At 41.1% G+C, this 23,595-nt stretch overlaps 1 protein-coding gene across 1 annotated transcript in view; it reads right to left on the bottom strand.

The window, feature by feature from the left end:
- Window positions 1–23,595, bottom strand: part of Usp3 (ubiquitin specific peptidase 3) — a 78,391-nt gene that overhangs the window by 32,856 nt on the left and 21,940 nt on the right. Inside the window, exons 2-4 of the mRNA XM_042687839.1 lie at window positions 16,146–16,206; window positions 10,608–10,739; window positions 171–254 (exon numbers count right to left, since the gene is read on the bottom strand). Of these exons, the coding sequence (XP_042543773.1) occupies window positions 171–254; window positions 10,608–10,739; window positions 16,146–16,206 (277 nt within the window). The remainder of the gene's footprint in view (window positions 1–170; window positions 255–10,607; window positions 10,740–16,145; window positions 16,207–23,595) is intronic.

Here is a 23,595-nt window from a genome sequence, read left to right as displayed (position 1 = left end):
TTTATTTTTATTTTTTTGCTTATGTGGTGCTGAGGAATCGAACCCAGGGCCTCAGGCATGCAAGGCAAGCGCTCTACCACTGAGCCACCTTCCCAGCCCCCACCCAACAATTTTAAATAACCCATCCAACCCACTGCATCCTCTTATCCTTCCAAAGACCAACTACTTACTTTTCCAAGTTCTGTAAGTGTTCTCTGACTTTCTGTACTAGTCCCAGCTTGGTGTCATTAACCACGAAATCATCACAGCGGTAACTACAAGGAAAACAGAGATGAACATGAGGTGAGGACCTCACTGTGAAGCCGGGGTGCTCAGGGTGATCCCCAGCGCTGCTGCCCAGGCAGCTGCTGCTCTATTGCTTGTGGAAAGACTAAAAGGATTTGGAACCACAGTGGAATGTTTTTAATAAGCCTTTTCAAAGCCACGTAGGCAATGAGTGTCATGAGCTCTTCAATGCCTTCTTTGAAAATGAAAATAAGCTACTACATGTGTTACATTCTTTTTAGTGGGCCTAATACATGGAAAAGGAAATAAAAAGCACTAATTCTTTTCTTATAGCCCTCTGCCTGAAGCTTTAAGGGGTCACTCCCAACCCACATTGATGGAGAATTTGGTGGAGAAGAGATTTAAGGCCAAGGCTAAGAACAGGTAGTTAGCCTGTTGGACGATCTGAATAGAAAAACTAAAAGCTATGCAATCTAAACAATTTAATTAAAACACATGGAATTCAGATTAGTTAGAATAATGTGTCTTTTATTCTGAGGCACTGGGGAAAAAAGGATCCAACAGTGGCTGAAACTGATAAATGCTTTGAAGAAAAATGTCTAAGATGAGTTTTAGCAACTAAACAAAAAATAGAGTCACACATCATAAACTCTAACTTGCACAGTAGTAGTTTGCTGGAATAAGGCCAATTTTAACAAAAACACAGGCTGGCACCAAGATTTTTTTTTTTAAGATACAGCTTTATATAAAACAACTTGTCATAACTACCAAAAAGTAATGAAAATAATATTGTCATTCTGAGTAAACAAAACTTGGACACACAGTAATTAGTAAACAGGACACCATCATCAGTAACAGAATTAAAATAAAAACTTCATATAACTTCACAACTAAAAAAATTAAAGAAAGTCCTGGTGTTGATGCCTCATGCCTGAAATCCTACTACTCAGGAGGCTAAGATCTGAAGACTGACGTATGAAGCCAGCCTGGGCAGGAAAGTTCATGAGTCTCATATCTCCAGTTAACCACCAAAAAGCCAGAAGTGGAGCTGTGGCTCAACTGGAAGAACGTAAATCTTTTTGATAATTTTAACTACCTCATTACCTAGGTCAGGTCACTATTTAGCCTGTGTCCACCTTCATATCCATCAGCATTTCTCTGTCTCGTTCTCAAGTTTCCACAGTCACCCTAGCACTTGCCACTAATAGCAAAAGCAATCTTCCATCCTCGATCATCTTCCTAGCATCAAGCCACTGGAAAGAGGGCAATGTATTTAATTCCTTAAGCCAAAGAAAATGTTTAATTTTTGCTCCTTTCAGATAAATGTTAACAGGGTACCAATTAGTTTGAAAATCTGGGCTTAAGGCACTTGGTACCTATATAGGCCTTAAGCATCAGATTCTGAAAAATAAAGAACTGTACTGTTACCCAATTGTAACTCTCACTTAAATTTTCATTTTATGTTTCCATAAAGTTAGCCATGATTTTGATAAAATGCTCAAAAGCAAAAACCACTCCAAATACTAGCATTCATCTAGAACAAGAAAGAATCACACAAAGAAACCTACATTTTTTTTAAGTAACAGTAAAGAAACAAGTTCTTTATTTTTATACAGGAAAGCATGTGCATTACTACAAAAGCTACCTTTTATGTAAAAGTGCCTTCACTAAGTGCCTTCAGATCTTCACTAAGGCCGGGCGCCGGTGGCTCACGCCTGTAATCCTAGCTACTAAGGAGGCTGAGATCTGAGAATCTCGGTTCAAAGCCAGCCCAGGCAGGAAAGTCCGTGAAAGTATATGTTTAAGTTTTTCTTTGTTTTTCTTTTCTTTTTTTTATGGTACTAAGGCTTAAACCAGGGCCTTTCACTAGACAGGAAAGCACTCTACACCCCAATCTTTTTTGCTTTAGGTACTTTTCAAACAGGGTCTCACATTTATGCCTAGGCTAGCCTGGAGTATTTTTCTTTCTTTTTTTTTTTTTTTTTTTTTTTTTTTTGGGGGGGGGGGTCTGGTCATGGGGCCTGAACTCTTGGCCTAGGCGCTGTCCCTCAGCTCTTCAGCTCAAGGCTAGCGCTCTACCATTTGAGCCACAGCGCCACTTCCGGCTTTTTTCTTTTTGCTTATGTGGTGCTGAGGAATTGAACCCAGGGCCTCATGCATGCAAGGAGGCTGAAGCTGGAGGATGGCTGAGTCTGAGGCTAGCCTGAATTACATAGTAATATTTTCAAGTAGGGGAAGGAAGAGAAAAAAGGTGGGAAAGGGAAGGGCAGATTTATATGCCCAATAGTTTATATAAGATTTTTTCCTTTTTACATTTTTATCAAAACTACCTTAGAAAATGATGAAGTATCATTTTAATCCCACAAATGACAGCTTTACTTCTCTTAATTTAAATTGATATTTGTTCAAAATATTTAAGATCTCAAATACAAGCTACTTTTTAAACAACTGAATTGATTCATATTTCATAATATATATTTAAAAGAATGCTTTAAAACATTACCTGCCAGGAGGGAGACATTCTGATCATTTGTTTCTAATATTCTTTTCATAGCAATTCTCAGAAAACTGGCTACTGCTCATAAAGATATAGGTGGACTTGGTCAGATGTCAGGAAATTACATCTTCAGCATTTTAAGCCTAACAACTCTTCATATCTGCTTATACAAAAGTTTCTAATTCTAATCTTTGCTTCTTTCAGTCAGAGTATTGGCTACCACACACAATTCCATTGTATGGTTACTGGAGGAAACTAGATGGGAAACAGTAAACAGAACACTAGCAGTTATGAAAATCTTGAGAAAAAAATTTTTTAAAACTTCATTGACCTTTCAGCTTCCTGACAGTATGTTCAAGTCAGAATTATTCGTGACGGTGATTTTGGCATTGCTTTCCCTCTTCTAAAGCAGTGACCTATTTTGTGTTGCTGTGCTTGGTGAATACAGCCTGTGCTCCTCTCTTTGCTTACACAAAAACGAGGGGGACTGCCCTGCCAAGGGTGTCTGTCACAGAAAAATGTCTTAGGGCGCTTCCCTAGTTTTGAAAGATAACAAAACTCAATCTTTCAAACATAACACTATCTACTCTACACACGACACTGAGTAGTAGAGGGAAGGCAAAGATCTAGGATTTGGTTTCTGCAGGTCCCATGGACATTTACAAACAGCTAGCATGCAGCAGGAAGTACAGGTAAGCAAAAAGATGTAAGTTCAGTTCCATCCATGCAAGTGGAGTTAAGAGGGAGAAGGAGGCTCTTTCCCAGCTCTCTCTTTCCCAGCTCTTTGCCAGCTGCGTGGAGTGCCAACCTGGCCTGGTCCCAGCAGGTCTACTGAATAAACCTACCCCTTACCTGAATACCACATGCTTGATGCTGTTCTTACTTGGCTATCTCTTTTTAAAAACCTAACATAAATGGTGCCGAAACCCGGGAAGGGCTTAAAGTCAGGATAGGTGGGATTCTTCTCCATTTTTTTCTTTCTTTTTTTTGTTTTTTCTTTTTATTGTTTTTCCCCCCTTTTCTGCACAAGGAATACCCACAGTTCTGGTGGCCTTTTGCGAACCCATCTGTCTGCTGCGGACACAGCGCATCGATACCATTGCTGGCCTTCACACCCACATCCACACCACTTCTCTACTCTGGTGAGTGAAAGTACTCTCTACAGCTCTCTGTTGTTCAGTCTCTGTCAGAGACATGATGCCACCTCTGAAGCTGAAGACGCTTGGTTTTGGGGGCTTGGCCATTTCTCTCTAGAGGGCTCTGGGGGAAGTTGGGACGCCGCTTCTGCCTGGTCAGCTCTCCTTCACTCACCAGACTGACTCTCCTACACATTTAATGGGGTGCTGCGAATCATGCCCGAGCCGTGAAACCCCTCTGAAATGCCTCCTGCGCTCCCTGGAAAGCCAGAGCGCCTAAGTGTTTATGCTGTTCTCAGATCTAGACAATTTTTGTCTCTGCAATGGTACATGGGCAGAAGTCTGTTTACTTTTAGGCTCTCTTTGCTCTCTCTGTTAATCATGTCCAACTTTCTCTCCTTTTTTCTACAACTTTTTGGCTCGTGCCCTGAAGAGTGTGATGCAGGCTGGGTCCTGGGGACCCCCCGCTAGGTTCCCTCTCAAAGGCTAGCCAATGTAGGCTTGATCTATTTGTTCAGGGTTTCTTTGCATTTTTTCAGAAATTCGCCATCTTGAGTTCACCATATTAACCACATGGTGGGTTAAGGGTTTGGCTCCATCTGACCCTTAACCTTCCACCAAGCTTACTACTCCATCCATCTATTCTAAGGTGCCTTGCTAACAAGTTCCTCTTTTCATAGGCCCTGGTAACTGAGGCCCAACCATCTGATGTACTTTGTTAGCAAAGATGTCTAAACGTTGTTGTCAAAATTTTAGGTTTTGAGTTTTGTCTTTTTGTGTGTGTGTTGTGTATTCTGGTACTGACTACATGACTCTAAAATATTGGGCATATCTGTGCTAAGATTCTCACATCCAATGAGTTTTGTCATTTCAGAATATTTGTTGGCAATTCTTTTTTTTTTTTTCTTTCTTTTTGGGTCCGGTTGTGGGGCATGAACTCTGGGCCTGGGCGCTGTCCCTCAGCTCTTCACCTCAAGGCTGGCGCTCTTCCACTTGAGCCACAGCACCACTTCTGGCTTTTTTCTTTTTGCTTATGTGGTGCTGAGGAATCGAACCCAGAGCCTCAGGCATGCAAGGCAAGCGCTCTACCACTGAGCCAACTTCCCAGCCCCTATTTGTTGGCAATTCTTGATAAGAACCAGATAAACTCTACTTATTCTACTTGATCTCCTTGTTGCTTTAAATGGAAATAATAAAGGGCTTTTGTGGCAAAGATTGCAGTTCAAAGCCAGCCAGGGCTGGAAAATCCCTAAGACTCCATCTCCCAACTAACCTGCAAAGAGCCAGGCTGGAAGCATGGCTCAAGACTCTTATCTCTAACCAGCCAAACACTGGAAGTAGTATTGTAACCCAATGTATTAGAGCACTAGCCTTGAGCAGAAGTGCTCAGGGATAGTGCCCAGGCCTTGAGTTCAAACGTCCTTGAGTACCAACTGGGACAAGCCATCCCAGCAACGAGCATCTAGACTCAGCCAGTCTGGGGAACAAGGGAACATGGAGAGGAGTAAGAGGAGATGATGTCACATCAGCTACTTTGTGCCTGCCCTTTCAAAATTAACTAGAGCCAGGAGGTCAGTAGAAGTAAGAAGCCTGCCCATCCAATGTCTATACCTGTCTACCTATTATTAACTGAACAGGAATTTATATTCTTGCCATTGTTACCTGACTTCTCTACCTAGTCGCCAGATGTCAGAAGTAGCTAGGGGCAGGGCTGGGAAGGTGGCTCAGTGGTTAGAGCGCTTGCCTTGCATGCCTGAGGCCCTGGGTTTGATTCCTTAGCACCACATAAGCAAAAAGAAAAAAGCCGGAAGTGGCGCTATGGCTCCAGTGGTAGAGTGCTAGCCTTGAGCTGAAGAGCTCAGGGACAGTGCCCAGGCCCAGAGTTCAGGCCTCACAACCGGACCCAAAAAAAAAAAAAGAAGAAGAAGTAGCTAGGGACATTTCTACCAACATTTTCAGCCCCAAGTCCTTCCTCTTGCCATTTATTTGCTCTCTAGTATTTTTTTTTCCAGCCCCTCAATGCCTCATGAGACTTCACCAGACTTCATCTAAGGACTCACACCACCAAGGGACAGCTGCTGCTCGCTGCCTTCTCTGGGAGGGACCAAATTCCAGCCTTTTACCCCTATTGTAGACCCGTTTTGTCAGCTGGAAGTAGCCAGAGAGAATCTGAGCCCTATTTCCTGATTATTAAAAGGCTGGAATGTGAAGTCCACTCCTGGATGGCGAGCAGACTCCACCCTCCTCACAACAAAGCCTCCGCCCAGTATCTGCGTTACCTAGGCAACTGGCACACCTGGAAGAGGGCATGTCTGCATCTGCTGAGGTCACATCTGAATTTGATGTGGCCACACCTTTCCCCTCCCATACCCTAGATAAAGCCGAGCCCAGGCCCAGATGCTCTCTCTTTCCCAGCTCTCTCTCTTTCCCAGCTCTTTCTCGGCTCTCTCTTTTTCCCGGCTCTCTCCCAGCTCTCTCCCAGCTTTCTTTCCCAGCTCTCTTTCCCAGGTCTTTCCCAGCTGCGTAGAATGCCAACATGGCCTGGTGCCAGCCAGAATGATGAATAAACCTACCCCTTACCTGGAAGGGAAAAAAAAAAAAGAGGGAGAAGGGGCAAGCAACCAGCCGTGGTTTCATGAAGTCTAGGCAAAGAAAGGCCAGGGCAGGGACTCTTGGGAAAGAAAAGAAAGCCTGCAGCTGCAATGTCTTACAACTTCTCTAGAGCAGAGCCCACAGTAAAAGAGGCTTAAACACTGAAATCAAAATACTTAAAAGACCTTAAACCTAACATACCAATATTGTTACTTCTGCAACCAGTCTAGCTACAAGGAAAATTCCTAAATTGAAGTCAAAGTACTAAACAACATTGGGAAATGACAAACAGCTCACAGAAAGAAAGAGGAAATCTCTTTGTTTCTTAGTAACAGATGAGGTATGGGGAAAATACTAATTTAAACTACAGCTTCTTCAGCTTACAGCTGTTTTTAAAGAAAAAAAATCCTTTTAGGAGGGTTGTACCCTGCCACCGGTGATTCCCTGGCATTTTGCTCTGAAACCCACAAACGAGGCGATAATGCAAGCGCCCAGCTGCAGCTAAAGCTCCGGGTACCCACACACTCGCAGCTCTGTGCAACATCACACAAAAGGCTGGCAAGTGGCCAGGAGGCCTTGCCGTGGCGTACTCGCCCTAAGTTCAAGATTTTCCATTCAACTGCACTTCAGCTGTGAAATCACATCTGCTTTAACATACTCTATCAATGTGAAACAAATTAAATTCCAATGTCTAATTTTTTTTTTTAAAATTACTCAACTAAAATGTAAAATGTAAAGCCATCAAAATAGATATTTCTAGAATGATCTTAACTTCTGCTGTCTTAGAAGCAGAAATACAGTGGATATATATAGGAAAGCATGGTTCTCTAAACCTGGTAGTTATGTCATAGGTCACTCTAGTAGTATACAACTATCCTAAGGGAAAAGAGAAGGGAAAGAGAAGAAAGCTAATGGAGGGCTGGGGGTGTGGCTCAAAAGTAAATTAAGAGAGGTGGCAGTGTTAGGAAGGTGAGCAGGAGGTTGGGTGTAAGGTTGGGTGTAAGGTTGCATTGAGCTGGCTTATTAGGCCAAGTAAATAAAAGTTATTAAAAGAATTCCATTACATTACACATTAAAAAAAAAAGTAAATTAAGATAGCCAGCCAGGCATCGGTGGATCACGCCTGTAATTCTAGCTACTCAGGAGGCTGACATCTGAGGGTGGTAGTTCAAAGCCAGCCTAGGCAGGAAAGTCCATGAGACTCATCTCCAATAAACCACCAGAAAACTGGAAGTGGCGCTGTGGCTCAAGTGGTAGAGTGCTCCCCTTGAGCTAAAGAGCTCTGGGAGAGCGCCCAGGCCCAGAGTTCAAGCCCCTCCCCACCCCACCCCTCCCAAAAAAAGAGAGCCAGGTGCTGGTGGCTTACACCTGTAATCCTAGCTACTGAGAAGGTTGAGATCTGAGGATTGCAGTTCAAAGCGAACCCTGGTCAGTAAGATCTATGAGACTCTCATTTGCAATTAACTACCAGAAAACCAGCAGTGGCGCTGTGGCTCAAAGTGGTAGAGCATTTGCCTTGAGCAGAAGAGCTGAGGGTCAGTGCCCAGTGGATGAGTTCAAGCCTCACAACCAACCAACAACAACAACAAAAAAAGACAGATATGCATGGCCCTGGGTTTGATCCCAGCACCAAAACACACAGATTCACCCCCCCCCACACACACACACACACACACATACACACACTCACACACACTAAGGGAATGACATAACAGCCTGGCCAGTGTTTAACTTTGGTTAAGGTATGTTTCATAACAGCAAATAACAACTGAGCGCTCATCTCTGTGTGAAATTTTCAAAAAAGGCTTTTTTCACTTTTAGTGAAATATTCATCTACCTATAGTTGATCTCTCTTCTAGGTCTCAACACCTTCCAGATAAAGGATTACAGAAAGAGTCATTGTTTGAATAAACCTTAAGAAGTTTAGTTAATAGCCAACTTGGGAGGTTCTGACACTTGTAGGATTTGAACTGAGTCTTGTGCTGGCTAGGCAGGAGCTCTACCACTTCAGCCACATCTCCAGCCCTTTCTGCTTTATTTTCAAATAAGGTCTCATATTTATGCCCAGGCTGTCCTGGTCAGCAATTCTATTTACACTTCCTGGGATGTCAGCCTACATCATAGAGCTCTCATTCATTGATTGAGATGCGGGAGGGGGGGAGGGGGGTCTCACTAACTTTTAACTTTTGGCATTTGCTGACATTAAACTGAAAGCCTTTAGACTAGCTAGTATTATAGGCCAACATGCTTGGCTCACTAGCTAAATCTTAATAATGTCAAACCTGTAAAAATTTGAAAGCCCTAGAAAATCAATGAGTTTTTTTTCTTCCTCTGAATGGGCATCATTCTACACTTATGCACTAAGAGTGATACAGCAAAGAACTGACATACAACTTTGGTAGGAAGTGCAAACCAAAAGGTGTGCAAAACACACCTGAATCCCAGCTGGCAGAGGGAGGAGGACTTTGAGGTCAGGCTGAGCTATCTCAACACCTCCTATTAAAAAAAAGCCAAAGAAACAAAAAGTGGTATTTGGACTTTAAATTTCTATTTCTGTTCAGCTCTACCTTCATGTGACATTCAAAGAGTGCTTGCCACCTCCCCCCCCCAAAAAAAAAGTATCTTAAAAAGGATCCTTCAAGCTGGGCACCAGTGACTCACACCTGTAATCCTAGCTACTCAGGAGGCTGAGATCCGAGGATCACAGTTCAAAGCCAGCTCGGGCAGGAAAGTCCATGAGACTCTAATCTCCAATTAACTACCAAAAAACAGAAGCGCTGTGGCTCAAGTGGTAGAGTGCTAGCCTGAGCTGAAGAGCTCAGGGACAGTGCCCAGGCCCAGTGTTCAAGCTCCATGACCGACAACAACAACAAAAAAGGCTCCTTCAAATGGCTTGACATTTTTTTCCTCTTCAGTATCAACAACCTTTATGAACTGAGGGCAAAGCTAGGTACTGAAGGCTCACACCTGTAATCCTAGCTACTTAGGAGGCTGAGATCCAAGGATCACAGTTCGAAGCCAGCCCGGACAGGAAAGTCCCAGAGACTCTTACTTCCCAACTAACCACCAGAAGACCAGAAGTGGCGCTACGGCTCAAAGTGGTAGAGCGCTAGCCATGAGATGAAGAGCTCAGGGACAGTGCCCAGGCCCAGAGTTCAAGCCCCACAACTGACAAAAAAAGAAAAAAAAATCTTCCAAATAAGTTAAAATTTCTAGGATTATATGACAACATATAACTGGACAATAGGAACATGGAGGGCTTTGTTGTTTGAATATGAGTTTATATATATATATACACACACATACACACATACACACACACACACACACACACACACACACACACACACACACACTAGTGCTAGGTGCTGGTAGCTCACATCTGTAATCCTACCCACTCAGAAGGCTGAGATCTGAGGATCAAGGTTTGAAGCCAGCCTGAGTAGGAAAGCCCATGTCTTATCACTGATTAACCACCAAAAGACTGGAAGTAGAGCTGTGGCTCAAATAGCAGAGCACCAACTTGAGTGAAAAATCTAAGAGATAGCACCTAGGCCCTGAGTTCAAACTCTAGGACCATCATCCATCCACCACCCCTCACCGCCCCACCCCCCAGCCAAAAATACAGAGATAGCAAAGTTTTTTGTGTCTTTTGTTGTTGTTGGTTATGGAGCTTGAACTCCACTTGGGTGCTGTCCCTGAGCTTTTGTGCTCAAGATTAGTGCTCTACCACTTTGAACCACAACTCTACTTCCAGTTTGGGGGTGGTTAATTGTAGATGAGTCTCACATATTTTCCTGCCCAGGCTGGCTTTGAACCATGATCCACAGATCTCAGCTTGAATAGCTAGGATCACAGGTATGAGCCACCAGCACCCAACTTAGCAAAGTTTTAATGAACAACCACAAAAATGTATTATTTTTTCCATATCCTAAAGTCCACTGGGATGGACAAGGAGCAGGGTAGGAGAGAAGATGAGGCCTAGCTATTGAAAGGAACAAAGTGAAATCTAAATGAGTAAACACAGTGTACCCAATGGCTCCTGCCCCTGGAGTCCTGAAGGAATAGCAGGTTAAGTATTACCTGCATAGGGCAGAGAAGAGTATATTTGCATGCACACTGTAAAAAAATGCAATTTCCAGAAAAGATTAGCTTACCAGTATGTGCTGTAGCTACTGCAATCCATACACACTGTGTGCTGAGCTTTTTCTTGTTTTTCAGACTTCTTATAGTTGGTTAGGGGTATTTGTGCATCTTCATAATGTTTTTTGGCGTGACCATTCACATACCTTATAAAGACCAAATGAAAATTTACTTTAGCTTATTGTTTTGGAAATCAAAGTAGTAAAAGATAACCAAATTAAGTGTTAATCAAGTTAAAATGAGAAAAAAAACTCCTAACAAAATTCAGCCATTTGGTAATTTATTTAATCTATTTAAAATATACATCTTTTGGGGGAGGGGGGTTGCAATCAATTACTACAGTCAACTTCCAGTTATACACTATATTAGGGCCAGGCAGCACAAGACTTTGTCTATGTAAATCATAATCTTTATGCTGATGCTTCTGTTACAGTTCTTTCTTTTTTTTTAAGTTTTTCTCAGTCTGCTAACTCCAATGGAGGCTACTCTGTAAACTAAATTACTTAACTATTTTCCACAGGATCCTGGCATTTTCTATATGCTAGGGTTGCTGCCTTATTTCAAAAGTGAAAATAAGATGTGAAAACAGGATAATCTTTTTCTCATCTATATGGCTTCAGATCTTTTATCTGAATCTCTGAAAAATTAGCTTCACTCACATGGATATGACTTTGTTTAGAAACAATCCAAACAAAACACAAGTTTATAAATGTTATTTTTCTACAGACAAAAGATAAATGAAAGTTACATTCACACAGATTTCTGTAACATTTTCCAACTTAAGTTTAATAAGTCATTTTATTACAGGAGGCAAAATAATACAATTAAGGATTCATATGTATACTTTATGCCCCAAACTCAATTACATCTTAAACTAAAGAAAGTACAGTGCTGTTACCAAGGTAAGTAATTTCTTTTGCTAAAAAGCACTGACTCCTCATTTGAACCCACAAGTTAACTACAAGCAGAAGAAATGCATCCCTGCCTCCATTTTACCTGTGTCTCCCTCCCCTGCAATTATCTTGGGCTCCAGGAAGGACAGGTCTGATCAATAACATCTTTGTAATGAGGGACTAAAACTACCTCCAAGGAAAGGAACAGACGAGCCTCAAAGAACAGACACCCCCTCAGGTAAGGACAATTACCTATGATAAAGAGGCTGCACGGAGAGCAAGAGGAATCACTGTCTGGGAACCAGAATGCTTCCTCCAGTGATGACAGCGATAATTTCCCAGCAACCCTTGTGAACCAGAACCGAGATCATGATTAACTAGGCCACACTCTGTCTAGCACTGCTGACTATGCACTCCGTACCCTACCCCAATTCTTCTTTAAAGCTAAAGCTCAGTCCCTGTACCCCAAGATCTGCTGGCATGCTTGAGAGCCAGTGCAGTGTAACAACAGCCACCACTGCTTGTGTATTTGGTACACTGGGGTGAGTTGTTGGACCTAGCACGTAGAGCCCTGGAGTTGGTCCCTTGGCTTCAAACTCAGATTCCACTGTCACTGACCATTACTGTGAAAGCACTTTTAACAGAAAACTTCCCAGTTCCTAGAAAGCAGCCAATCAGAAGGCAAGGCTCACTTGAAAACTCAAATAGTCAAAACAAATGTTGGTTAAAGGGCACCAAAATAAACAGGCTTAAAGAATTCAGATGATACTTGCATCACAAGCATATAATTGCACCCAGACCAACACTTACCTCCAGGAAAGTTAGGACAGTCATGATAAAGAGGAAGGATCAACTTCAAGCCCAACCTTTCCACCCAGAAAAACTGGACATATTCTAGGCATTATTTGCCTCAACTCAGAATTTAATCTATTCATTTTTTTTTTCACTGTACTTTAAGCACAAATAACACTTGGGTCTCTCATTCTCAAAGGTCACTAGTTCTCAAAAACACGCTAAAACAAGTTTCAAAGTAAAACAATGACTAACGTATAAAGCCAAAACCTAGATTGCCTGTAAAAAAGCAGGCTCTGCCACATCTAACCATATGGCATGGGCAAGGTACTCAACCATCTGTGCCTGTCTTCCTGTTGTAAATGGAGAGTACCGTGTAATGTTTAATCACTATAAAGAATACAAGTAAAATGACTGCTTACAAAGTATGTACGTTAAGCACATATTGACATATTATTGCATAGGTCAAGAAACACTAACTAGGGCCTGGGAAGGTAGATCAGTGGTAGAGTGCTTGCCTCGCATGCATGAAGCCCTGGGTTCAATTTCTCAGCACCACATAAGCAGAAAAAGCCAGAAGTAGTGCTGTGGCTCAAGTGGTAGAGCGCTAGCCTTGAACTGAAAAGCTGAGGGACAGTACTCAGGTCCAGAGTTCAGCCCCCACAACGGACAAAAAGAAAAAGAAGAAACATTAACTAAAGAGGTAAACTCTAAGAGAGCATCTATTTACTATCTAACCATCTTAATTTTCTATTCTCAAGCCTATAGCATATACCATGAAAAATAATGGAAATACTTATGAAAGAGTGCTTCTGTTATCAAAGAAAAAGTTAACGTTGAACAATAATAATAAAAGGTCTTACACTTTTGAAACCAATCATCTTTACACGGTACTATATAGTTCTTTTAGTTTCAATAGTGTAGTTTCCAAGTGTACTAGATGTTTAAATGGTTCCTAAAAAGTGTTGGTGATAAAGTAAGAAATATGATTACCAATGCCATTAAGATTAGTGGTGTTTTGCCCAATACTCCAATATATGTGTCAGAAGTTAGCAGTTGTGTATAAATTAGCTTACATTTTAAAAACTATATATTTTCCTTCATCTGATTTTGGATTTTTATGTACTATGAACTGAATAAGGGGACTTTTCCTTAACATAATGTCAGATTCCTAACAACAATCTTAAAAATTTGGAAAATAACTGAAATGGGGTAGTGTCATAAATATCAACAGAATATGCTACTGATATACTGTGCTTCCTAAGCTAGAAGATTATCTCATGTAGCACTTCCTTATAAAAATTGTAACTCCTTCATACAACCATTTGTAGTTTAAAAAAAAAAAGACTTCTCAGACAAGTACTCAAATACTGAAAAAAATAAGCATATTTGGCAATCAATACCTGAAATTAAACGATAAAAAATTAACCAATCAGCTATGTAAAATGAAGATCTAAATTCAGGATACTCTCAATTCTCTGTTTAATCTACTTAATCATATGTCTTTGAAACTATGCCAAGTTTCTAAATTTAAGCTTGTAAATTAAACCTGTAAGTGGAAATAGTCTTCCTGCAGAGTCTAGGAATTTCTCAATTTATTGCTTATTGTTTGTTGCTTGTGTTTAAAGTACATTAGTCTCTCCAACTTTTTTTTCTCGAAATTATGTTAGGTCTCTTCAAGGACATGACTTTTAAATTTTAGGGCATAAAGCACTGTAAGACAACTGGAGAGCTACATAAACTTTATAATATTATAATTCTCACCTCTCAAAATCTAGGAGAGGCATCTGTGTCTCCAAGTGTGGAATTTAAGTGCTTCTATTTTTCTTTTTTTTTTTTTGGTCGGTTGTGGGGGCTGAACTCTGGGCCTGGACGTTGTCCCTCAGCTCTTCAGCTCAAGGCAAGCATCCTGCCACTTAAGCCACAGCACCACTTCCGACTTTCTCTACTTATGTGGTGCTGAGGAATCGAACCCAGGGCCTCGTGCATGTGAGACAAGCACTCTACCACTGAGCCACCATCCCAGCTCCTACTTTTCTTTTTTTAATGTTATTTATACAAAGTATTTTCAGGTCCCCAAATCCTAGGGATTTTAAAATTCCAACAACAGCCACAATTAAGATATGTAGTTAATAGCTTCCAAAGGTGCCCTTTAAGTATACATGGAAAAAATACTCTAGTCTAGACTTTAAAAAATGTGAAAATTCAAAAGTAATCAAAGGCATTCTCTTCATACAAGGAGGATTTAAAAACAATAGGGAAATAGTCCAGAGTACAAATGGATTTCAATCTATGTGACTTACATGATCTCCCCATCTTCTTGATGCTAAGCTACTAACTCCTAAAGAAAACTAAGACAGGGCTGGGAATGTGGCTTAGTGTTAAGAGTGCTTGTCTAGTATGTCTGAAGCCCTGGGTTCATATTCCTTAGTACCACATAAACACAAAAAGATGGAAGTGGTGCAGTGACTCAAGAGGCAGAGTGCTAGCCTTGAGCAAAGAGGCTCAAGGACAGTGCCCCGGTCCTGGGTTGAAGCCTCAGAACTGGCACAAGAAAGAGAGAGAGAGAGAGAGTAAAACATTTTCTAAGCTAAAAGAAATGGATATGTTAATATGGCTAAAAAAACCCACAGAAGTTAACATTTGAATTTGTGTTAGAAGAAAAGAGTTATCAAAGTGTTATTAAAGTGATACTCCTTTTAAAGGCAAGAAATGGGAGGAAATGTTCAGGATTGGAACTGGGATAGGTTAGGGTAGGAGATATTAAGCACTTTGCCACTGAGCTACATCCCAGCCCGACACAAAATGTTTTTATGAATTTATTTTATTTTATTTTTGGTGCTGTTCCTGGAGCTTGAACTCAGGGCCTGGGTACTGCTGTCCCTGAGGTTGGTTTGGTTTGGTTTTTTGCTCAAGGTTAACCCTCTACCACTTTGAGCCACTGCTCCATTTTCAGCTTTTTCGGGTGGTTATTTAGAGTCTCAGGGACTTTCCTGCCACAACTGGCTTCAAACTTCGATCTTCAGATCTTAGCTTAAGTAGCTAAAGCAAGCTGTTTTAATGGAACAATTAAACACTTCATATATCTTAGTCGAGAATTAACTCAGATAAATCAGATTCAAAAGGAACTCTTTTATCTTTATTTAGTTGCTTTTCTTTTTTTATATAATCATTTTGTCCCAAGACAATATAATAGATGTCATCTGATTCAGAAGTCAGCAAAGGTGGGGACAGGGTCGGTATAGATGACAGGTTGGGTTCTTGATGAAAATGTGATCCAATTAAGCCTGCTTTGGCATGTGCTACAAAAGGCTTAAAAAAAATCAAACAAATATTTATTTCAAATAAAGTCCTTTATGTCATTTTCCCAGCCAAGTATTACTTGGCAGATCATCTTGATCAAACTAATTCCAAACTATTTTGTGTATGTGTGCCTATACTGGGGCTTGAACTCAGAAATTAGGCACTGTCCCTTAGCTTTTTCACTCAAGCTGCTATTACTTGAGCCATATTTCCATTTCCCAGCTTTTTGCTGGTTAAATTGAGATGAGATCTTTCTTGCCTGGGCTGGCTTCGAACTTCAATCCTCAGATCTCAGCTTCCTGAGTAACTAGGATTATACTTATAAGCCACAGGCAGCCCAGCCCAACTAAACTAATTTGTCTGAGTAACAAAGTTTTCCTCCCCTAGATTTTTCCCAGTTGTATCAAGGAACCAAAGAACTCAATTGACAAGTGAATCTCTACAGAGAATTACACAATATGATTAACCAAGGTACTAAACAATTCCAAGTCAATCAACTTTTATATAAACCTTAAAGGTAAATTTTTAAAAGTAGGGTAATGAAGTAATAAATATGTCACCTACCTTCCACAGTGGACACTTGAACAAGTCAAACAGACCCAGGGGCTTTTGTTGGACCTGCACACTAATAAAAAGAAAACATAAAAACCAATATAGCAATTGTATCATGTTATTTCTCATTTCTCCCCTAGTCTGTAATATATATCCAGTGAAACTCATAAACATTTTATCCACTTAGGTGTATTGAAGTCACAAATCCTACTTTTGTGAATGCACTTATACAAAATGGCTGCATAAAGTTAAGATTGAAAAGAATTTGAAAAAAATAAAAGAAAAAAAAAAAGAAAAAAAGAAAAAAAAGAAGAAAAAAAAAAGAAAAGAATTTGAGCCGGGCGCTGGTGGCTCACGCCTGTAATCCTAGCTACTCAGGAGGCTGAGATCTGAGGATCTCGGTTCAAAGCCAATCCCGGGCAGGAGAGACCGTGAGACTCCTATCTCCAATAAACCACCAGAAAACCGGAAGTGGCGCTGTAGCTCAAGTGGTAGAGCGCTCGCCTTGAGCTGAAGAGCTGAGGGACAGCGCCCAGGCCCAGAGTTCAAGCCCCACAACCGACAAAAAAAAAAGAAAAGAAAAGAAAAGAATTTGAATGCTTGAACCAGTGACTGAATTCAAATGGTTTTATCACAAGTTAAGCCCATACATACTTTTCCCTTTTCTTACTCCTTTACCACTGTCTCCAACAAGTCAATGATAATCCATTTTTCCATTAAAGGATTTTTTTTAAGTCTAGTCTTTTAATCACCTATCTTTGTCATTCAGGTCACATCTCTCTATAAATAACTCCTTCTGCTTATTTAGCAAGTGGCATAACCTAAGGTTACAATTAAGAATAAGCCTAGTTTTCTAAAAAGTAATCCTCAGGGGCTGGGAAGGTGGCTCAGTGGTAGAGTGTGTGCCTTGCATGCATGAGGCCCTAGGTTCGATTCCTCAGCACCATATAAGCAGAAAAGACTGCAAGCAGTGCTGTAGCTCAAGTGGTAGAGTGCTAGCCTTAAACTGAAGAGCTGAAGGACAGCGTCCAGGCCCAGAATTCAAGCCCCATGGCTGACAAAATAATAATTAGTAATTATTATTATTATTAATTTGACACACAAGTAAAGAAAAAACTAGTAAGGAAAACAATTATTTTTTAAAAAGTAATCCTCAGTTGCATAAAATGTATAGCAAATGAGGGGGGGTAGAGGTAAATGAATTGAGCAGGGAAAGAGAAAAATGCAGTCAATAATTCATTGTATGCACCACAAAATTAGGAAAAGTAAGGGAAAAGGTAGGTTAAGGGAGGTAAGAATATTAAAGGGGGTGACACTGATCAAGATGCTTTGTTAAGTAGCACCTCTTCTGTACAATTAAAGATAATTTAAGGGGAGGAGGGAGGGGGTAGGGGGATGGGAAGGGATGGGAAGGGGAAACAAAAGAGGCAACAATTCTTGATACGAAATGTACTCATTACCTTGCCCATGTAATTGTAACCCCTTTGTATGGTATTTTCACAATAATAAAAAAAGATTTTTTAAAAAAAATTTAAAAAACAAAATTAAAAAAACAAAAACAGGGCTGGGGACAAGGCTCAATGGCAGAGTGCTTGCCTGTCACGCACAAAGCCCTGGATTCCATCCCCAGCATCACACATAGAAAAAGAAATATATGCTAACAGTATAATCAAGACGTTAAAGTATTACATGGGGTGGGGACAGGCAAAAAAGAGTATAGGAACTTTTAAAATGTTGAATAGGGCTGGGAATGTGGCTTAGTGGAGACTGCTTGCCTAGCATGCATGAAGCCCTGCGTTCGATTCCTCAGCGCCACATGAACAGAAAAAGCCAGAAGTGGCGCTGTGGCTCAAGTGGTAGAGTGCTAGTCTTGAGCACAGAAAGGCTCAGGACAGTGCCAGGCCCTGAGTTCAAGCCCCATGACAAGGAGGGAGGGAGGGAGGGAGGGAGGGAGGAAGGGAGGAAGGGAAGAAGGAAGGAAGGAAGGAAGGAAGGAAGAAGGAAGGAAGGAAGGAAGGAAGGAAGGAAGGAAGGAAGGAAGGAAGGAAGGAAGGAAGGAAGGAAGGAAGGAAGGAAGGAAGGAAGGAAGGAGAAAAAGAAAAAATTGAGTCCAATTTTGTTTGGGGATATTGATATGACAGATGATGTAGCACATACAAGTCCCTGCATTTGACCCTTAGCGCTGCATCACAAAAATGTTTGCTGTTCACTCTTTCAGTTAATAAGCGTTAAATATCCAATATGTAACAGACTTTCAAAAGAACAATATGAACGCTTTCCTGAAAAATTTCTGTTCTACTAAAGCAAAGCAACTCACATGGGGATTGAAAAGGTAGAAAAAGCCATGTGCATCTGGGGACAAGCAGCCTTCTAGTGACACTACAGCTCACCCCTGAGCACTGGGCAGCCCCTGGGAGGGGCGGGGGAGAGGAGGAGAAGGGGATGGGAAGAATTTCCCTGCTTGGTCTGGCTTTCAAGGTGACCCTCAGATCTCAGCCTCCTGAGTAGCTAGGATTACAGGTATGAGCCACCAGTGCCTGGCCTTGGAAAGTACTCTTAATGTGCCCCAACCCAAGTATATTTAAAGGACAATCTTGAGTATACAAAGTCCACTCCTTAGAAAAGAAAAACAAAAACATGTAAAGGCTAGAAAGAGTAGAATATGATGGTATGCAGCCAATAAATGGCCTTGTACAACTTGGGAATATTTCCTGTGCTTATTCACAACTTACCCAATTTACTGATTGGTTTGTTGTTTAGGAAGCACAGAGGTTGAATTCAGGGCCTGATAGGCAAGTACTCTACCACTTGAGACACGCTCCCAGCCAACTTACCCAATCTAAAAAACTTGAATATATTCAACACAAATAAGAAAGAGAATGAAAAATATTGGCCTTTATTTATTGCCAGGCTTGAGGCTTGAACTCAGGGCTTAGGCACTGTCCCTGAGCTTTTTTGCTCAAGTGCTCTCTACCACTCTACCACTTTGAGCGATAGCGCCACCTCTGGTTTGTTTTTTGTTTTTTGTTTTTTTTGGGGGGGGGGAGGGCTGAGTAATTTATTGAGATAAGGGTCTCACAGACTTTCCTGCCCAGGCTAGCTTTGAACTTCATTTCTCAGATCTCAGCCTCCTGAGTAGCTAGTATTACAGGTGTAAGCCATCAGCACTTGGCTCTTCTTTTTACATTTTAAATATTAAATGCTAATACTTGAAAGCTGAAAATAACGGAAACAAGCTAGTTGTGGAAACCAATAGGAAATCTTTAAGACATCTAATTACACTTCTTGTGACCTCAATGAAAAGGAACCACACAGTATTTTTCCCAGGGTCAAGCTTGGCCATAGCATGGTTACGAGTCTGATTTTTCACTCTGATTATAAAATTTCCTCAAACCATGGTGTACTCTCTTCCATTTCTTGGGGTCTCCAAATGCTAATCTCAGTCTTCACATCTTAGACCTCTGGTCATCTTAGACCAGAGGATGGGATTGGCAGGCTCCTTTCCCCCTCACTTTCCCATCATCCCTGCTTTCACCTTGGCATTAAGCTCTTAAGACTGGCAGGATGTGCCCTGTGTATGGAGGGAATAGAGAACCTTGATCACCTCCTGAGCTACTGCCACAGTCCAGAAGGTAGGAGCTGCAGCGCAAGCTGAGGAAGGGAAGTGGAGTCAAGAGCTTTAGCCTCTAAAGCATGTCTCTACCTCATGTCTTCTTCCTAAAGTTGAAAGCTTCAACCTTCCTGGAAACCAGAGAGGGAGGACACTCACTACTGTTCATGTTAAAGAAGGAGCTGCTTGAGAGATTAACTGGACAGAAGACTAGAGAATTCTGTGTTCACAGGGTTAAAGGAGGAAGAAGTAAAGTCAGAAAAAAGGGAGCAGGAACTAAGCCATAATGTAGCCCAGAAAAGAAAGAAGGAAAAGAAAGAAAGAAAGAAAGAAAGAAAGAAAGAAAGAAGAAAGAAAGAAAGAAAGAAAGAAAGAAAGAAAGAAAGAAAGAAAGAAAGAAAGAGAGAAAGAGAGAAAGAGAGAAAGAGAGAAAGAGAGAAAGAGGAGAAAGAGAGAAAGAGAGAAAGAGAGAAAGAGAGAAAGAGAGAAAGAGAGAAAGAAAGAAAGAGAAAGAGAGAAAGAGAGGGAGGGAGGGAGGAAGGAAGGAAGGAAGGAAGGAAGGAAGGAAGGAAGGAAGGAAGGAAGGAAGGAAGGAAGGAAGGAAGGAAGGAAGGAAGGAAGGAAGGAAATCAAACTACACTATGCAACTCCAATGGTACCAAAGCAGCTGAGCGCAGCCAGGGGAGCTGTCTCATGTCCCTCTCCCCCACAGTGCTGTGGGTACTGGGCTTCAGAGAACAGGGCAATAGCAGAGTTCTCATACAAAGCAACTGGAGGCAGCCAAGGAAGCCCTTGGGAGACTAAGCAGAGGTCCAAATGTGGGCACCAAATCTGAAGTGCTCATAAGAGCAAATAGAGACTCAAGGCCAAAACTCCAGGGCCCAGGCTGAGAAGACAATCATGAGGCAAAACATATCTTGCCCATCTTTCCACTTTGCCCTACTATATAAGAAACCTTTCCACTCTCCTCCCAGCAGCTTGTATCTCTTACTCATTCCAAGCTGGCAGTCAATCAATCTTGAATCTCAAGAAAGAATCATGAGATAGATAAACTGTTTACTGGTAAAATCTCAGTTACAACACTGGTCCTAAAAATTTTCCCCTTTCTGCTTAAATTTGTAGTAGATTCAAAATAACCGTAGCCTATCACTCCTTTATTCTGTGACCCTAATCTAACAGTGGGTTCTAGAGCCTGTTTCTTCTATGTGAAGTAGGACACTACACCTCTGTTTGACATGACAAGGGCCCAGTAACAGAGACCAGGAAATTGAAAAGCACCTCGTGAATATCTGTTCTTTCTCCTAAAAAGTGTACTAAGAAGCTCATAGTGACTGCCAAAGTCAATACTAGTGGTTATATACACTGCAGTATATATCATGGCAAGTTTTCAGGAAATTTTCTTTAGCATATACTCATTGGTTGACAGAAAAAAAAAAAAAATCCAAATATATGCAACATTAAAGCCAGCAAGGAAAAAAAAAACCCCTCAGAAACTCCTATATTTGACCTAAAATTAAATTATAGGCAAAACATCAAATGAAACAAAATGCTCAATTTTAATAAGCTTATTTCAAAATTAACACAACTATTAATACCAGAATCATTAGAATGTTTATTTCTAATGTAAAATGCTATTTCAAGGCATGAAACACATTTCAGAAGCATGATTTGAGTGGGAAGAGATTTAGCTATCCAGATAAAACATAATGCAATCCATCAAACTCAAGAGGTTTCCAGAACAACGGTGAACCTGACTCAAAGTTCTAAGGTCCTGATGTGACTGTTCTATATTCCAATATCCAATACAATGAAGCTCAAAGTCATATAAAAATATATCTTAACTTCTGTTTTATCAAAGAAGTGAACAGGAATGATTTCAAGTCACAACAGATTTAAGATATGGCCGTCAGATTATTTTTATGGACCAGTAGGTTTTAACTTCTACCCTAAATAATTCTTCCTTATCCGCCTTACTATCTGGTTCTAAAGAGCAATGTCCTTAGCGGACATTCTAAGGACATTCTGAGACTCTAGCCCACCTTCCCCAACTTTTCCTTTTCCCAACTTCTCGGCTCACACATAAGCGGAAGAGGCTTTTCAGGGCTAGCAGTGGTCTGCTTGTCCAACCACTGCTACTCTTGAAGGGGATCATTTGCCTCAAGAACATTTAACCTACCTGTGGTCACCCCTTCTGGTGGGAAGCTATGTAGCCAGCCTCTCACAGGGTTATCTACCGATCTAGCACTGTCCCACCACCCACTTGCTGGAACAAGACCAGGGCCATCCATCACCTGAGAGGACTGGCAGCATTTATATGTGAGCCTGTATCATTCCTCCAAGCATCTGCAAGTTCAAAAATCATCCATCTCTGAGACCTATTAGAGAAACACTATAAAGTCTTCATTCCGATCCTCTGTAGAACTCTTTCATCCCACTACCATTTCATAACCCCAAGAAGAACCAGTCAGCAGTGGAAATGCAGAAGCTGATGGAAATTAAGAATGAGAAGTCCCAGAAATAGCTAGGTCTGAGTACTCAGATGGTGAAATGGCACTGTAAGTATGTGGTAAGGAATACAGCTGGTGCTGAAAATGAACCTTGTCCCAAAGCATATGATTTGGATATTAGTTAACTAATAATGTTCCCAAGGGCATTTCCAGCTCTCTGACTGCAAGGTTTTCCACACAGAAAAACAATTACAATAAAGGCTTTCACTTCAAACAGCAGTGAATACACTGGTAAAACCAGAGTAGATAGGAAAATCTGGACAAGCAGACCAAGAGCTTAGAGTATAATAATAAAAATCACTTACACATCACTACTTACACAATTAAAAAAGTTAAATATTCATTCATCTCCAAAGATACACAATAATACAAAACATTTATATGAGGCTGTCAACTACAGCATTATTTATAATTGCAAATACTGGAAACAACCTAAATGCCCACACATAGGAGACTGGCTGAATTTGCCATGGCATACCAAATGGAGAACACTATTAAGCTATTTCTGAAAAAATAAATAAATAAATAAAGAGGGAAAATAAATAAATAAATAAAGAGGGAAATTCCTACAAACATGAAGTATTATCTGGGATATAGTGTTAAATAGGGAAAAATAAAGCAAAGTACAACTAAGTTTATTAAATTTGCTTTGTGTGTGTGGTATGTGGTCCTAAGGTTTGAACTTAAAACCTTGCACTTGAAGCCGGGCGCTGGTGGCTCACGCCTGTAATCCTAGCTACTCAGGAGGCTGAGATCTGAGGATCGAGGTTCAAAGCCAGCCCGGGCAGGAGAAACCATGAGACTCCTATCTCCAATAAACTACCAGAAAAACCGGAAGTGGCGCTGTAGCTCAAGTGGTAGAGCGCTCGCCTTGAGCTGAAGAGCTGAGGGACAGCGCCCAGGCCCAGAGTTCAAGCCCCCAGGGCCGACCAAAAAAAAAAAAAAAACTTGCACTTGCTAGGAAGGCACTCTTACTGCTGTGCCTCACTGCTAGCCCTTTTGTGTACTGAGTATTTTTGAGATAGTATCTCATTTCTGTCTAGGCACAGGCCAGGATCATAATCTGCCTACTTTATACTTTAGGCTTCCTATCAGAGCTGGGTTAAATAGGCTGACACTATGTTCAGCTTCTAAACCACACTCTCACAACCATCCTAATAACTACTTGTTCAGTCAAAAATTATTGATGAGGCGGGGATGTGGCTCAGTGGTAGAGTGCTTGCCTAGCAAGCATGAAGCCTTAGGTTCAATTCCTCAGAACCATATAAACAGAAAAAGCCAGAAGTGCGCTGTTGCTCAGATGGTAGAGTGCTAGCCTTGAGCAAAAGCTCAGGGACTCGGGCCC

Source organism: Dipodomys spectabilis, unplaced genomic scaffold, assembly GCF_019054845.1.
Source record: "Dipodomys spectabilis isolate Male_0828 unplaced genomic scaffold, ASM1905484v1 ptg000108l, whole genome shotgun sequence".
In the NCBI taxonomy this organism is placed as follows: domain Eukaryota; kingdom Metazoa; phylum Chordata; class Mammalia; order Rodentia; family Heteromyidae; genus Dipodomys; species Dipodomys spectabilis.
Note: the sequence above shows the minus strand (reverse complement) of the source record. Positions and strands in the feature narration are given on the sequence as shown.